Consider the following 16,046-nt stretch of genomic DNA (forward strand, 5'->3'; position numbering starts at 1 on the left):
CTGTAATTTTGATTTGCATTTCCCTAATGATTTGTGATTTTGAGCATCTTTTCATGTGCTTATTGACCATTTGTATATGTTCTTTAGGGAAATGTCTATTTAAATGCTATTCCCGTTTTTAAATCATCTTTTTTTGTTGTTGAGTTTTAGGAATTCTCTATATATTTTGGATATTACTCTCTTATGATATGATTTTAAAATATTTTCTTTCATTCTTTGAGTTGCCTTTTTACTCTGTTGATAGTGTCTTTTAATGCACAATTTAAAAACAACTACGAAATCCAATTAGTCTATTTTTTCTTTTGTTGCATGTACTTTTGGTGTCATATCCAATAAATGACTGGCCAAATCAATATTATGAAGCTTTTGCCCTATATTTTATTCTAAGAGTATTATAGTTTTAAGATCTTATGTTTACCTGTAGAATCCATTTCAAGTTCATCTTTGTATGTGGTGTTAGGTAAAGGTTCAGTTTTATTCTTTTGTGTGTGGACATCTAGTTTCTCCAGCACCATTTGTTGAAAAGACTGTCCTCTCTCCATTGAATGGTCTCAGCACCCTTGTAAAAATTCAGTAGTATCTCTTAACCATATATGCAAGAATTTGTTTATGGGCTATTTATTCTATTCCATTGGTAATATATTAGTCTTTATGCCAGTACCACACTGTTTTCTTTCCTGTAGCTTCCTAGTAAGTTTTGAAATTGGGAAATGTGACTCCTTTAGCTTTGTTCTTTTTCAAGATTGTTTTTGGGGTTCTTTGAGATTCTATATGAATTTTAGTATAAATTTTTCCATTGCTGCAAAAAAATCATTGGGATTTTTATAGTAATTGTATTGAATCTGTAGATCACTTTGAATAGTATGGACATCCTAAACTGCTTTGCTAAATTAATTCTTAAGTACTTTAAGTACTTTCTGATGCTATCATAAATGGAAATGTGTTCATAATACCCCTTTCAGAGTGTTCATTGTTACTGTATAGAAATGAAACCAGTTTTTATATGTTGATTTTGTATTTTGCCACTTTGCTGAATACATCGTTAATTCTAACTGTTTGGGGTAATCCTTAGAGTTTTCTACCTATAAAATTATGTCCTCTGGAAGCAGAAAAGTTTTAATTGTTCCTTTCCAATTTGGATGTCTTTTATTTCTTTTTCTTGGCTAACATCTCTGGCTAGAACTTCCAGTACAATGTTGAAGAGAGGTGGTGAAAGGAAGTATCCTTGCCCTGTTCCTGATCTTAGCGGAGAAGCTTTAAAGTCTTATCATTAAGTATAATGTCAGCTGTGGGATTTTTATATATGGATTTTTATCATGTTGAGGTAGTTTCCTTCTACCTCATGACTGAGTGTACTTTGAATGTTTGTGTCATGAAAGGTGTTGAATTTTGTTAAATGCCTTTTCTTTATCAATTAAGATGATCATTTTGTTTTTCTCCTTCATTCTATTAATGTGGTCATTACATTGATCAGCTATCATACATTGAACCATCCTTGCATTCCAGAAATCTCAATTGGTCATAGTGTATACTCCTAATATAGTGCAGTTTGCCAGCATTTTACTGAGAATTCTGCATCTATGTTCATAATGGTTATTGGTCTGTATTTTTTCTTTGTAGTATATTTGTCTGGCTTTGATATCAGGATAATGTTGGCCTTATAAAATGAGTTAGAAGATATTTCCTCGTCTTCACGTTTTTGGAAAAATTTGAGAAGAACTGGTGTTAATTCTTCTTTACATATTTGAAGGCGTTATGTCCAGAAATTTTCTTCATAGGAAGGCTTATGATTATTAATTAATTAATTAAATTATTAATTAAATCTCCTTATGAGTTAGGAGTCTGTTCAGGTTTTTAAGTTCTTCATAGTGTTGATAGGTTTTGTTTCTAGGAATTTGTCAGTTTTATCAAGCTAATCCAGTTCATTGGTAAACAATTGATCTTGGTATTCTTATAATCCTTTCTATTTCTGTAGAATTGGTAGTAATGTTCTCATTTTTATTCGTGACTTTAGTAATTTGAGTTTTCTGTCTTTATTAGTACATCTAGATAAAGGTTTGTCAATTTTGTTCATCTTTTCAAAGAACCAATTTTTGGTTTCCTTAAGTTTATTGTTTTACTCTGTATTTTATCTCCACTTTAATCTTTATTTCCTTCCTTCTGCTAGAATTTAGTCTATTTATTTATTTTTCTATTTCCTTAAGTTGTAAAGTTAGGTTGTTGATTTTAAATTTCTCTTCTTTTTTATTGTAAGCATTTATACTAATAAATCTTCCCCCTAGAACTTCTTTCACTGCATTCCATAAGTTTTGGAATATTGTGTTTATATTTCTATTTGTTTGTAAGTATTTTCTAATTTCCTTAGTGATTCCTTCTTTGATCCACTGGTTCCTTAAGAGTGTTTTGTTTAATTTCTATAGCTTTGTGGAGTTTACAGTTTTATTTAGATTATTTTTCCAAATTTTTAATTTACTTTTTTATTAGAAATTATTATTCTAAATTTTTTGATACATTAAACAATTTATTTTTAAATTTTTATATATTCATGGAGGTACATGTGCAGTTATTGGTGAAGTTTTGACATCCAATGTGCCTGTCACCTGAATAATGAACATTGTCTCCAGTTATTTTTCAACTCTAACCCTCCGATTCTTCCCACATTTTGGGGTTCCTGGTGCCTATTATTTCCATCTTTATGTCCATGTGTACCTATTTTTTAGCTTCCAGTTACAGGTGAGAACACATGGTATTTGATTTTCAGTTTCTGAGTTAGTTCATATATGATAATGATATCTACCTTTATCCATGTTGCTGTACTGCATGGGACATGATTTAATTATTTTTATTGCTATGTCATAATTCATGTATTATATATCTTTATATATCTAGATATATAATTCATTTATTATATATAATAATATATAATAAATGTATATATCATATATTAATATCATATATTTATACATTATATAATATATAATATTTTATATATTATATAATATATAATATATTATATAATATATAATATTTTATATATTATATAATATATTATATATTATATAATATATAAATATATTAAATATATAATATATATTATATAACATATATTATATAATTATATAATATATATAATATATATTATAATATATTATATATTTATATAATATATAATATATTATATAATATATATTATATTAAATATAATATATATTATATAATATATAATATTATATAATATATTATATTTAATATAATATATTATATATATAATTATTATATATATAATATATTATATAATATATTATATGATATATAATATATTATATAATATATTATATATATAATAATTATATATATAATATGATATATATTATATAATATATTATATAATATAATATATTATATATAATATGATAATTATATATTATATTATATAATATAATATATTATATAATATAGTATATGATATATAATATATTATAAATATAATATATATTATATTATATAATATATATTATATATCATATACTATATTATATAATATATTACATATTATATATTTAATATATTAATATATACTATATAACTATATAATATATTATATAATATAGATAATATATTATATAATATGTTATATAATATAGTATATAATATAATATAGTATATACTATATTATATTATATACTATATTATATAATATATTATATAATATATTATATAATATAGTGTATAATATAGTATATAATATAATATATTACATTGTATAATATATTATATAATATAATATATTACATTATATAATATATTATATTAGTTATATATAAACATATATAATAATTATTATATATTATATAATATAATTATATTATATAATACATATAATAGATATATTATATATTATATATTATATAGCAATATATATAATAATATAAATATAATATAATAATATATTAATTATATATTAATATATAATATATTATATTAATATATAAATTATATATTAATATAATATATAATACAAATATAATATATAATACATTATATTAATTCATACATAATAAATGAATTATATAATTCATATATAATTTCATATATAAATAATATATAATAAATTAATTATATACCTAGATATGTACATATATAATACATGAATTACTACACAGTAATGTATATAATATAAATACATAATGTATAACATAAATTCATTTAATTATTGTATATGAGAAATGCATATATTATATATTGTATAATTAATATAATTTATTATATATAATGAATTCTTATATATAATAAATGAATTATATATCTAGATATATAAAGATATTTATAAAAGATATTTATATATAAAAGATAAAGATATATATCTAGATACATAAAGATATTTATATATCTAGATAAATAATTCATTTATTATGTATTATATATTTATATAATTAATTATATATATATAATAAATGAATTATATATCTGTTACCTTTATACCTGAATTATATATATGTGTTACCTTTTCTCCACATAATTATGTATATGTGTTACCTTTTCTTCACATATATATAATTATCTATAAGTGTTACCTTTTATCCACATCCTCACCAACATCTGTTGTTTTTAGACTTTTTAAGAATAGCCATTCTGAGGCATGGCGCGGTGGCTCACGCCTGTAATCCCAGCACTTTGGGAGGCTGAGGAGGGTGGATCACGAGGTCAGGAGATCGAGATCATCCTGGCAAACACCGTGAAACCCCGTCTCTACTAAAAATACAAAAATAATAGCCGGGCCTGGTGGCAGGCACCTGTAGTCCCAGCTACTCGGGAGGCTGAGGCAGGGGAATGGTGTGAACCCGGGAGGTGGAGCTTGCAGTGAGCAGAGATTGTGCTACTGAGCTCCAGCCTGGGCGACAGAGTGAGACTCTCTCTCAAAAAAAAAAAAAAAAAAAAAAATAGCCATTCTGACTGGTGTGAGATGGGGCATCATCATAATTTTAAATTACATTTCTCTGATCTTTGGTGATGCTCAGCATTTTATCATAGGTTTGCTAGCCACTCGTATATCTTATTTTGAGAGATGTCTGTTCATGTTCTTTGCCCACTTGTTACTGGGATTATTTGTTTTTCAGTTGAGTTGTTGCGTTCCTGGTGGATTCTGGATATCAGTTCTTTGTTGGATGCATAGTTTGCAAATATTTTCTCCCATTCTGTAGGTTGTCTGTTTACTCTGTTGTTATTTTTTTGCTATGTAGACACTTTTTTAGTTTAATTAAATCCTATCTATCTATTTTTGTTGTTGTTGCATTTGCTTTTGGAGTTTTAGTCCTAAGTTCTATTTGGGGTTTTAATCCTAAGTTTTTGTCCAGAAGAGTTGTTTCCTAGACTTTCTTCAGGAATTGTTATAGTTTCAGGTTTTTGGTTTAAGTTTTGAATGCATCTTCGGTTAATTTTTGTGTATTGTGAAAGGTAGGGGTCCAGTTTTATTCTTCTGCATTTGGCTAACCAGCTATCCCAGAACCATTTATTAGATAGAGAGTCCTTTCCCCATTTCTTATTGAATTTTGAGTGTGGATCTTTTATCCTGCAACTGTCCTGTGTTAAATTAGTTGTAGGAGTTTGATTGTGGACTTCTTGGGATTTTTTTATGTAGAAAATAATTTGGAAATAGAGACTATTTTATTTTTTCCTTTTCAATCTGTATATGTTTTATTTCTTTTTCTTGCTTTACTGCAGTGGTTAGAACTTACAGTATGATGTTGAATAAGAGTGTTGAGAGAGGATGTCCCTGACTTTTTCATAATCTAAGAGGAATGTATTAAGTCTTTCATCATTAAGTATGATGTTAGATGTAGGGTTTTTTCTTTTTTGCAGATGCCCCTTAAGTTGAGCTAACCATCTTCTACTGCTAATTTATTGCAGGTTTTTATTATACTTATGTCTTGAATTTTGTCAAATGCTTTTTGTGTGTCGATTGATGTGGTCACATGAGTTTTCTTCTTTAGTTCATTGAATGTTGGATTACATTAATCAATTTTTAAATGTAGAAACAGCATTACATACTTGGTATTAATATCACTTGGTCATTGTGTATAAATTTTTTATACATTGTTGCATTTAGTTTGCTAATATTTTGTTGAATAATCTTTGTAACCAAATTCATGAGGGGGATTGGTCTGTAGTTTTTTTTTTTTGTTGCAATGTATCTATCTGATTTTGGTCATTTTATATGGCATTATAAAATTAATTGAAAACTGTTTTTCACTCTTCTATTTTTGGAAGGAGATTATGTAAAATGTATGTTAATTTTTTTCTTTAAATGTTGATAGAATTCTCTAGTGAAATCATTTGGGCCTGGAAATTTCATTTTTTAGGAGGTTTTAAACTATGAATTCAATTTCTTCAATTGTTGTATTGGTCTTCAGATTATAAGCTGTTTCTTGGTGATTTTTGGTTGCTCATAGTTTCCCAGAAATTGGTCAATTTCCTCAAAGTTTCTGAATTTATAAATATAAAGCTGTTCATAGTATTTCTTTATAATTCTGTGTAATGGCTGCAGGATCTGCAATGATATCCTCTATCTCATTTCTGATATTGGTGATTTGTGTCTTCTTTTCTTAACTTCTCAGTCTTGCTAAAGTTATTAATTTCATTAAAAATTTTCAAAGCATCTGCTTTTTGTTTCATTGGTTTTCTCAGTCTAGCTAAAAATTTATTAATTTCATAAAAAATTTATTAATTTCATAAAAAATTTTTAAAGACTCCACTCTTTGTTATAATGGTTTTCTTTATTATTTTCTAGCTTTTAATTTCATATAGAACTAGCAATCAATTTCATTGATTTCTGCTTTTATTATCATTTACTTTCTTTTGCTTTGAGTTTAATTTCTTCTTCCTTTCCTCCAGTTTCTTGAAGTGGTAACTTCAATGATTGCTTTGAGGCTTTTTCTCATTTATAGCATTTGGTCTTATAAATCTCCCTCTCAGAACTGTTTTAGCTGCATCCTACATATTTTAATGTATATTTTTGTTTTCTTTTGATTCTATGTATTTTTTTTTAGTTTCTTTGAGGGCTATTTGATATATGAATTGTTTATAAATGTATTGTTTAATTTCAACATATTTAGAGATTTTCCTGTTGTATTTCTTTTATTGATTTCAGGTTTGATTTTATTATTATCAGAGAACATGTTCTCATAATTTTAATTTTTAAAAACTTGTTGAGGTTTTCTTTATGGTAAGGAATATGATATATCTTGCTGCATATTCCATAGGCACTTGTAGAAATGTATATTCTGTTGATACGGGTTGTAGTGACCTGTATATGCATCAGTTAAATCCTGTTTTGTCCAGATTCCTGTATATCTGCTGACTTTCTGTATAATTTCTGTAAATTGCTGAGACAAAGGTGTCAAAATATCCATCTGCAGTTGTGGCTTTGTCTATTTTCCTTTCAGTGCTATTACTTTTTGCCTTATGTTTGGAGGCTTTGTGGTTTGGGATGTAGACATTTAGGATAATTGTGTATTATTGTTGGAATGATTATCATATCATGACATAATGTCTTCATTTGTCTTTAGTAATTTTCTTTGCTCTGAAGTCTACTGTATCAGATATAAATATAGCTACTCCTGCTTTTATGGATAAATGTTTGAATGACATATTTTTTCTGTCCTTTTTATTTAAATCTATCTCTGCCATTGAATTCGAGGTGAGTTTTTAAATGCATCACAGAGTTGAGTCATGCCTTCAGTGCAGTGTGGCATGTCTTTTGGTTGGTATAATGTTATTGCCTAAGTATGTTATTTCATTATTTGTTTCCTCTGGTTCCCATTCTTATTTTTCTCTTTTCTTGCCTTTCAATGGGTGATTTAAACATTGTTTTAGGATGCTATCTTGATCCAGTTATAGTGTTTCTAAGTTAGCCATCTGTTTGTGTAGTTTTCATAGTGGCTGCTCAAGGTTTTACGATATATGTATGTGGCCTAAAGAGGCTACTGCTGTAAACATTTTGCCACTTTGAGTGAAATGAGAAAACAACCTCACTCCCATTTTAGTTGTGTTTACCTTCCCTACATTTAAGTATCATTGGTGGTGTTATAATTTTTGTTTCAATCATTAACTATACTTTTAAAAACCTATAAAGAAATGGATAGTCCATTTTATTTACTTATCTTCCTTTCCCTGTTTTTTTCTTCCTTTGTGGTGTTCCAAGATTTTTAATAAACATTTCTTTGCTATTTCAAGTTTACTGATTTAAGCTCAGTCACTTGGCTTTTTTTAAAATTTAGGTTATTGTATTTTTTCATTCTATAATTCCCATTTGGTTTATTTTTATATCACCTGTTCCTTTGCTAAGATTTTTGTATTTTTTTATTTGTTTCAAGAAGATTTGTAATTGATTATTGATTTTTTTAATAATAGCTGCTTTACAATCCTTGTCATGTAATCCCATCATCTGAATCATCTTGGTTCTGATATCAGCTGGTTGTGTTTTATCATTCAAGTTGTGATTTCTTAGCTCTTGGAATGACTTAGTTGCATCCAGAAATTGTATTTATTATGTTAGGAGACTCTGTGTCAAATATAAAGCACTGTTTTAGCAGGAAGTGATCTTGTTTAGGTCTTGGCCTTCTTTTGTGGGCTGTTCCAAAGGCAGTTCAATGTTCAGAGCCTTTACAATGTTATTTGGTTGGCTTGGTTTACCTATTGCCACTGGGGCTCTCCATGGTCTTTGCTGGTGCCTCCTGGAAGGATAGGAGATTCCTCAGGCCAGCCAACTGCATGTCTCTCTGTAGGGGAGAGGTGTGGTGGAGTTCTCCATCAGGTCCCAAGTTTCTCACTCCCACAGTTTTCCTTATGTCTCTGGATAGAGAATGGGGTCTCAGACCTGCACATTCAAACAAGCCTCCTGTGCTAATATATTTGTTATGTTTCCATCTCTCCTTTTTGTTCTACCCATTCACCTGGTAATGTCTTTACATGGTATGAATTTTCACTCAAATGATTAAATAATCTTTAGGTGGACCTTAGGTGGGCCTCTTAAAGAATGTTTAAATAGAATATTGAAAAGTTAGGCAATTCTCCATTTTCCCTATTTATTTACAAGTTCAGCAGTATATGTTATTAATCATCTTCACACCTCTTTTAAGAGTAATATAACATTTTAGTAATTTTTATACACACATTTTTTTGATGTTCTGACATATAATCTAGTAATTTTGCATACATTATTAGTGAGTAAATCTTTAGACAAGAGCTGAAGATCTCAAATGAATAATAGTTTTGGTTGAGTAAGATATTATGTGAGCAAGAATTTTTCTTTATTAGCATGGTTTTTGCGATAACATTTCTTGAATTGTATTTATTGTTTCAATAGAAAAGCCAAATGTATGTTGGTTTTTACTTTTTATAATGGACTCTGATTTTTTCCTGATTGGTAGATGAATACTTTACTTAAACTGACTATTATTATACTATTATGTTCTACTATAATATAATGCACATTATTGTTATTATTTATTTAACATACCAAAATATGAAAACAACATTAACAATTAATATAGCACAAAATAATTATGCAATATTATTGGAGACATGTAATATTCTATAAATTAAGAATATATTTAATACAATTTTAATATTCTAATTGATTTAAGTCAAAAAGATACTATGTGAAGTTAAATTAACATACTGTTTTTGAGAGAAAGCTTCTGAGTAGACTTGCTAAATACAAATTTATTTCTATTTAGTAACATTTTGATAATAAATAGCACATAAAAAGGAAACAGAGTCCCTGTTACTTCTTGCTCATTTTGAAACATATGGAATACAAATATGATCTGAAGCCTCCCTTACCCTTGAAATCTAAATGATATTAGCTCAAACCTCCATTACAGAGTCCTGACTCTCCTGTTTCTGCATATAGTCATTATTATGACCCAAAGACAAAACTCACTCCAGGTATAAAACTCTTTCACAACGTGGTGAATTTAGTGACAGTTTTTTGATAATTAAAGAAGATCACATAAATGTATGTCATACATTAGAAAAATTTAATTTCACCCATGAAACTTTTCTTTCTTAGAAGGCCTTTTATCCAGCTCACCAAGAGAGTTTCCCATTGTCCTGTTACCTCATATAATTACCTGTTGTCCTTTCTTCCCTCTTTCTTTTTATTTTATCATATGGAATAGTAAACTATCTTCCCTTGCTGCTCATACTCATGATTTTAAGATCTCACTTCTCTGCTCAATAGTTCTCAAACCTGGCTGCTCCTGAGAAACAACTGGATCCTCTCCCCAGAGTTTTTGATATAATGCTCTCAAGGGGAGCCCACACATGGGTATATTTTAAAATGTTCATCAGATAATTCTTGAACTCAAAGGACTAATCAAGTTATTTTTCCCAGTAGTTTATCTAAGTTGACTTCTGGTACTAAATGGAAAGAAAATAACACCTCTGACTTCTTACATATGATTACATCTTTACAAACTGAAAGTACATAGTTTATTTCATGTTTACTTCAGTGTAGTCACAATTTTTTTTTTCCACTGGACACTCACAGCTTTTTAATGCAAGTTTTTGATAATATGAATTCTAATATTTTCTTGAATTTTTGAATGTGTTAGCCATGCACAAAATCTGATTTTTTGACTGATTTTATTTTGTACTTTTTGGCTTTGTTTTTAGTATTGTTTCGAAATGCATTGTAAACATGTTAGATTCCTGATGAATTTAAAATTGTGTGATGCTTCTAATCATTGTGATCGTCATGGAGTAAGTAACTGCAATGTTTATTTTAAGCAACTTGCTTTTAACAATCAAACAATTTGAGGATTTTAAAAAAATAAATGACTTTTTTTGTTTGCCATTTTTATGTCATTTGGTGTCATTTAATAGTCTATAATTTATAACCTCAATTTTGTCTTCTTAAGAAACTTATCAAACTATTTATTAAAGAAGACAAAGAGAAAACATTTAAGATGATTCTGGATATATTAAATGTTTGATGGATATGTGAGGAGGATGTGCTATAAGCAATAGAAGATAGAAACTGGTAAATAAAGACTATTAGAATTTTCTTGCTAGTGCTGTAAGTTAATTTAGAGTCTGGGCTGTCAGCTAGCAAGTAGGTTATAATTAGTGACAGGTTACTGGTAATTTGAGGTATTTAGGCCTGGCTATGGGGGGAGTTAAAAGAATTTTTTAGAAAAAAATTTGGTTTGACAACACAAGATAGATGTACTTTGTGTAGTATGAACATTAGCAAGGGAAAATTTGACAAATTTATCTATTTAGATAAATTCTCTAGAATGAGATACTCTGTGGAGTAAGTATTCATTAGTCTCCATCAAAATTATTCTTTTTTTTATTATTTAAGGTTTGTAACAATTTTAACCATTGCCATTGTGAAAAGGGATATAATCCTCCTTACTGCCAACCAAAGCAAGGAGCATTTGGAAGTATTGATGATGGACACTTAGTACCACCAACTGGTTAGTGTTCTTAAAATTGTATTAATTATGTACAGTATGTAAGATAGTAAATTATAGGTTTCAAGCCAGATTACAAAGCAACTAATGTCAACATGCTTTTTTTTATTTATAAGATTTAAAAAATGTTGACAGTGCAAGTTTATACTGTTCTTTCTATATCAGCATTGACATTCTTTACTGAGAAAAAGTATGGCCAATGTTAGGCAGTTTTAAAAGTAGAAATTTTGGTGTGTAAAATTTGACCAGTTAATTTAAACTGTTCACTTTGGATTATCTCCTATATTTATATTTACTATTATATTTATATTTACTATATTTATTATAAACTCCTATAAACTAGAGTTTATAATAGTGTCAGTATAGTCGTTATTATATTAATGCCCCTAGAATCTTTCAGGCTGTCTTTTCTTCCTATTCACTTATAATTGGTTATCTTTCTCCTGCATTGTAAGGGCTCCATGCTAATCTTTGGAGATTTGCTCTTTCTAATCCTGTCCTGATGTTCCTGAGTAGTATTTTGAGATTAATCAGGCCTAGATGAATTGGGGTCAACTGGAGGTGAAGGGCATACCCTTGTTCTAGAAGGTATGAGCCTACCCAAAATAACTGGGAGCATAGATGGGCTGCAAACTCTACCCCCATCTCTCTCTTTTTTTGTGTGTGAGATGGAGTTTTGCTCTTGTCGCCCAGGCTGGAGTGCAATGGCACGATGTCTGCTCACTGCAACCTCCGTCTCCTGGGTTCAAGTGATTCTCCAGCCTCAGCCTCCCAAATAGCTGGGATTACAGGTGCCCACCACCACGCCCAGCTTATTTTTGTATTTTCAGTAGAGATGGGGTTTCACCATGTTGGCCAGGCCTCTACCACCATCTCTTTTGGGACCTTGCAAGAAAGTCCTGAAACTTTGGGGCAGACTTATCTGTAGCTTGGGTGCTATATAAATGCATACCTAGGTTGATCAACTTTTTAAAGAGACAGTACAAAGCCACATCAAACTATTTATCAGACAAAAAAAACCCATAATAATTTAGCCTATAACCTGTAACTATATGCATATATTATTTTCACACAATAACATGAAAAATACATGTTTATTTGAATTATGTATTTTCAGTAAACAGTAGTTTACAATGAGAAACAGAAAGTCCTATAATATAGCAATTTAACTCTTTAAAAATCCTTTACTAGTTCATATGGAACCAAAAAAGAGCCTGCATTGCCAAGTCAATCCTAAGCCAAAAGAACAAAGCTGGAGGCATCACGCTACCTGACTTCAAACTATACTACAAGGCTACAGTAACCAAAACAGCATGGTACTGGCACCAAAACAGAGATATAGACCAATGGAACAGAACAGAGCCCTCAAAAATAATGCTGCATAGCTACAACCATCTGATCTTTGACAAACCTGACAAAAACAAGAAATGGGGAAACGATTCCCTATTTAATAAATGGTGCTGGGAAAACTGGCTAGCCATATGTAGAAAGCTGAAACTGGATCCCTTCCTTACACCTTATACAAAAATTAATTCAAGATGGATTAAAGACTTAAATGTTAGACCTAAAACCATAAAAATGCTAGAGGAAAACCTAGGCAATACCACTCAGGACATAGGCATGGGCAAGGACTTCATGTCTAAAACACCAAAAGCAATGGCAACAAAAGCCAAAATTGACAAATGGATCTAATTAAATTAAAGAGCTTCTGCATAGCAAAAGAAACTACCATCAGAGTGAAGAGGCAACCTACAGAATGGGAGAAAATTTTCGCAATCTACTCATCTGACAAAGGGCTAATATCCAGAATCTACAATGAACTCTGTCATAAAATGTTTACCAAGGCTAATGTTCAGAATGATATTTCCTGAGTTTTCTTCTAAAGTTTTTATTGTTTTAGGTTTTACATTTAAACGTGATCCATCTTGAGTTAGTTTTTGTATATTGTGAAAGAAAGATATATGGTTTAAATTATTTGCATATGGCTAGCCAGTTATCCAAGCACCATATTAAGTAGGGAGTCCTGTCTTGTTATTTGTCATTGTCTACTTTGTTGAAGATCAAGTGGCTGTAGGTTTGTGGATTTTTTTCTCAGTTCTCTGTCCTCTTTCTTTGGTGTATGTGTCCTTTTTTTGTATCAGTATCATGCAGTTTTGGTTACTGTAGTCTTGCACTATAGTTTGAAGTCAGTATAGTATGAGGCCTCCAGCTTAGTTGATTTTGCTTAGGCTTACTTTGGTTATTAATGATCTTTTTCAGTTGCATATGAATTTTAGAATAGTTTTTCCTAATTCTGGGAAGAATGGTGTCAGCAGTTTAATAATAGCATTGAATCTGTAAATTTCTTTGGGGAGTATGGCTATTTTAACAATATTGATTCTTCTTATCCAAGAGTGTGGAATGTTTTCCATTTGTTTGTGTCATCTATGATTTTTTTTCAGCAGTGTTTTGTAATTCTCATTGTACATATCTTTTACTTTGGTGAACTGTATTCCTAGGAATTTTGTTCTTTGTTATTTTAAATGGGACTGAGTTTTTGATTTTGCTCTTAGCTAGAATATCATTTGTGTATACAAATACTACTGGCTTTTGTACATTTATTTTGTATCCCAAAGGTTCACTGAAGTTATTAGTTCTAGAAATCTTCTGGTGGAGTCTATGGTGTTTTCTAGGTATGGAATCATATCTTCTGTGAAGAGAGATAGTTTGACTTTCCTTCTTTCTATTTGGATGCCTTTTATTTCCTCCTCTGGGCTGATTGCTTTGGCTAGTACTTCCAATATTGTGTTGGATAGGAGTGGTGAGAGTGGGCATCCTTTTATCGTTCCAGTTGTGAATGCTTCTAGCTTTTGTTCATTCATTATGATGTTGGCAGTGGTTTTCCCATAGATGGCTTTTATTATTTTGAACTATATTTACTCAATGTCTAGCCTGTAGAAGGTCTTTATCGTGAGGGAATTCTGGATTTTATGGAGGGATTTTCTGCATCTATTGAGATGATCATGTGGTTTTTGTTGTTAGTCTTATGTGATGAATTACATTTATTGATTCATGTATGTGGAAATAACTTTGCTTTCCAGGAGTAAAGGCTGTATGATTGTGGTTAATTAACCTTTTGATGTGCTCCTGGATTTAGTTTGCTAGTATTTTCTTGAGGATTTTTGTGTCTATGTTCATTGGGGTTATTGCCCTGAAGTTTCCTATTTTTGTTGTGTCTCTACCAGGCTTTAGTATTAGAATAATGCTGGCTTCACAGAATGAGTTAGAGAGGATTCCTTTTTCCTTGATTTATTGGAATAATTTCAGTCAGATTGGTACTTGCTTTTCTTTGTATGGTTGGTAACATTAGGCTGTGAATGCATCTTGTCCAGGGCTTTTTTTGGTTGGGACGTGTATTAGTCTGTTCTCATGCTGCTAATAAAGACATACCTGAGACTGGGTAATTTGTAGAGGAAAAAGCTTTAATTGACTCACATTTCCACATGGCTAGGGAGGTCTCACAATTATGGCAGAAGACAAATTAGGAGCAAAGTCGTGTCTTACATGGCAGTAAGCAAGAGAAAGTGTGTAGGGGAATTTCCCTTTATAAAACCAACAGATCTTGTGAGACTTACTCACTATCATGGGAACTGCATGAGAAAGACCTGCCCCCCATAATTCAATTACCTCCTACCACGTCCCTCCCACAACATGTGGGAATTATGGGAGCTACAATTCAAGATGAGATTTGGGTGGGAACACAGCTAAACCATATCGTTCCACCCTGGTCCCTCCCAAATCTCATATCCTCATATTTCTAAACCTATCATGTCTTCCCAACAGTCCCCCAAAGTCTTAACTCATTTCAGCATTAACTCAAAATTCCACAGTCCAAAGTCTCATCTGAGACAAGACAAGTCCCTTCAACCTATGAGCCTGTAAAATCAAAAGCAAGTTAGTTACTTCCTAACTCTGGAATGGAAAACCAAACACTGTATGTTCTCACTGATATATGGGAGCTAAGCTTATGAGGATGCAAAGGCATGAGAATAATACAATGGACTTTGAGACTTGGGGGGAAGAATGGGAGGGGACTGAGAGATAAAAGACTACAAATAGGGTGCAATGTATAGTGTGATGAGTATATGTATAGGGTGATGAGTGCACCAAAATCTTACAAAGCAACAGTAAAGAAATTACTCATGTAAACACATACCACCTGTACCTCAATAACCTATGGATAAATAAAAAATAAATGTAAAAAGCAAGTTAGTTATTTCCTAGATACAGTGGGGGTACAGGCATTGGGTAAATACAACCATTCCAAATGGGAGAAATTGGCCAAAATGAAGGGGTACAAGCCCCATGCAAGTCTGAAATCCAGCAGGGCAGTCAAATCTTAAAGCTCCAAAATGATCTCCTTTGAATCCATATCTCACATCGAGGTCATGGTGATGCACAAGGCGAGTTCCCATGGTCTTGAGCAGCTCCACCCCTGTGGCTTTGCAGGGTACAGCCCCCATCTTGGCTGCTTTCACAGGCTGGTGTTGAGTGTCTGCCACTTTTCTAGGTGCATGGTGTAAGCTG

At 30.4% G+C, this 16,046-nt stretch overlaps 1 protein-coding gene across 1 annotated transcript in view; it reads left to right on the forward strand.

Moving 5' to 3' along the window:
• LOC100982897 (disintegrin and metalloproteinase domain-containing protein 5) overlaps positions 1 to 16,046 on the forward strand; it is a 121,426-nt gene that overhangs the window by 95,783 nt on the left and 9,597 nt on the right. The window contains exons 17-18 of the mRNA XM_003823322.6: positions 10,678 to 10,764; positions 11,369 to 11,483. Of these exons, the coding sequence (XP_003823370.5) occupies positions 10,678 to 10,764; positions 11,369 to 11,483 (202 nt within the window). The remainder of the gene's footprint in view (positions 1 to 10,677; positions 10,765 to 11,368; positions 11,484 to 16,046) is intronic.

This window comes from Pan paniscus, chromosome 7, assembly GCF_029289425.2.
Source record: "Pan paniscus chromosome 7, NHGRI_mPanPan1-v2.0_pri, whole genome shotgun sequence".
Classification (NCBI taxonomy): domain Eukaryota; kingdom Metazoa; phylum Chordata; class Mammalia; order Primates; family Hominidae; genus Pan; species Pan paniscus.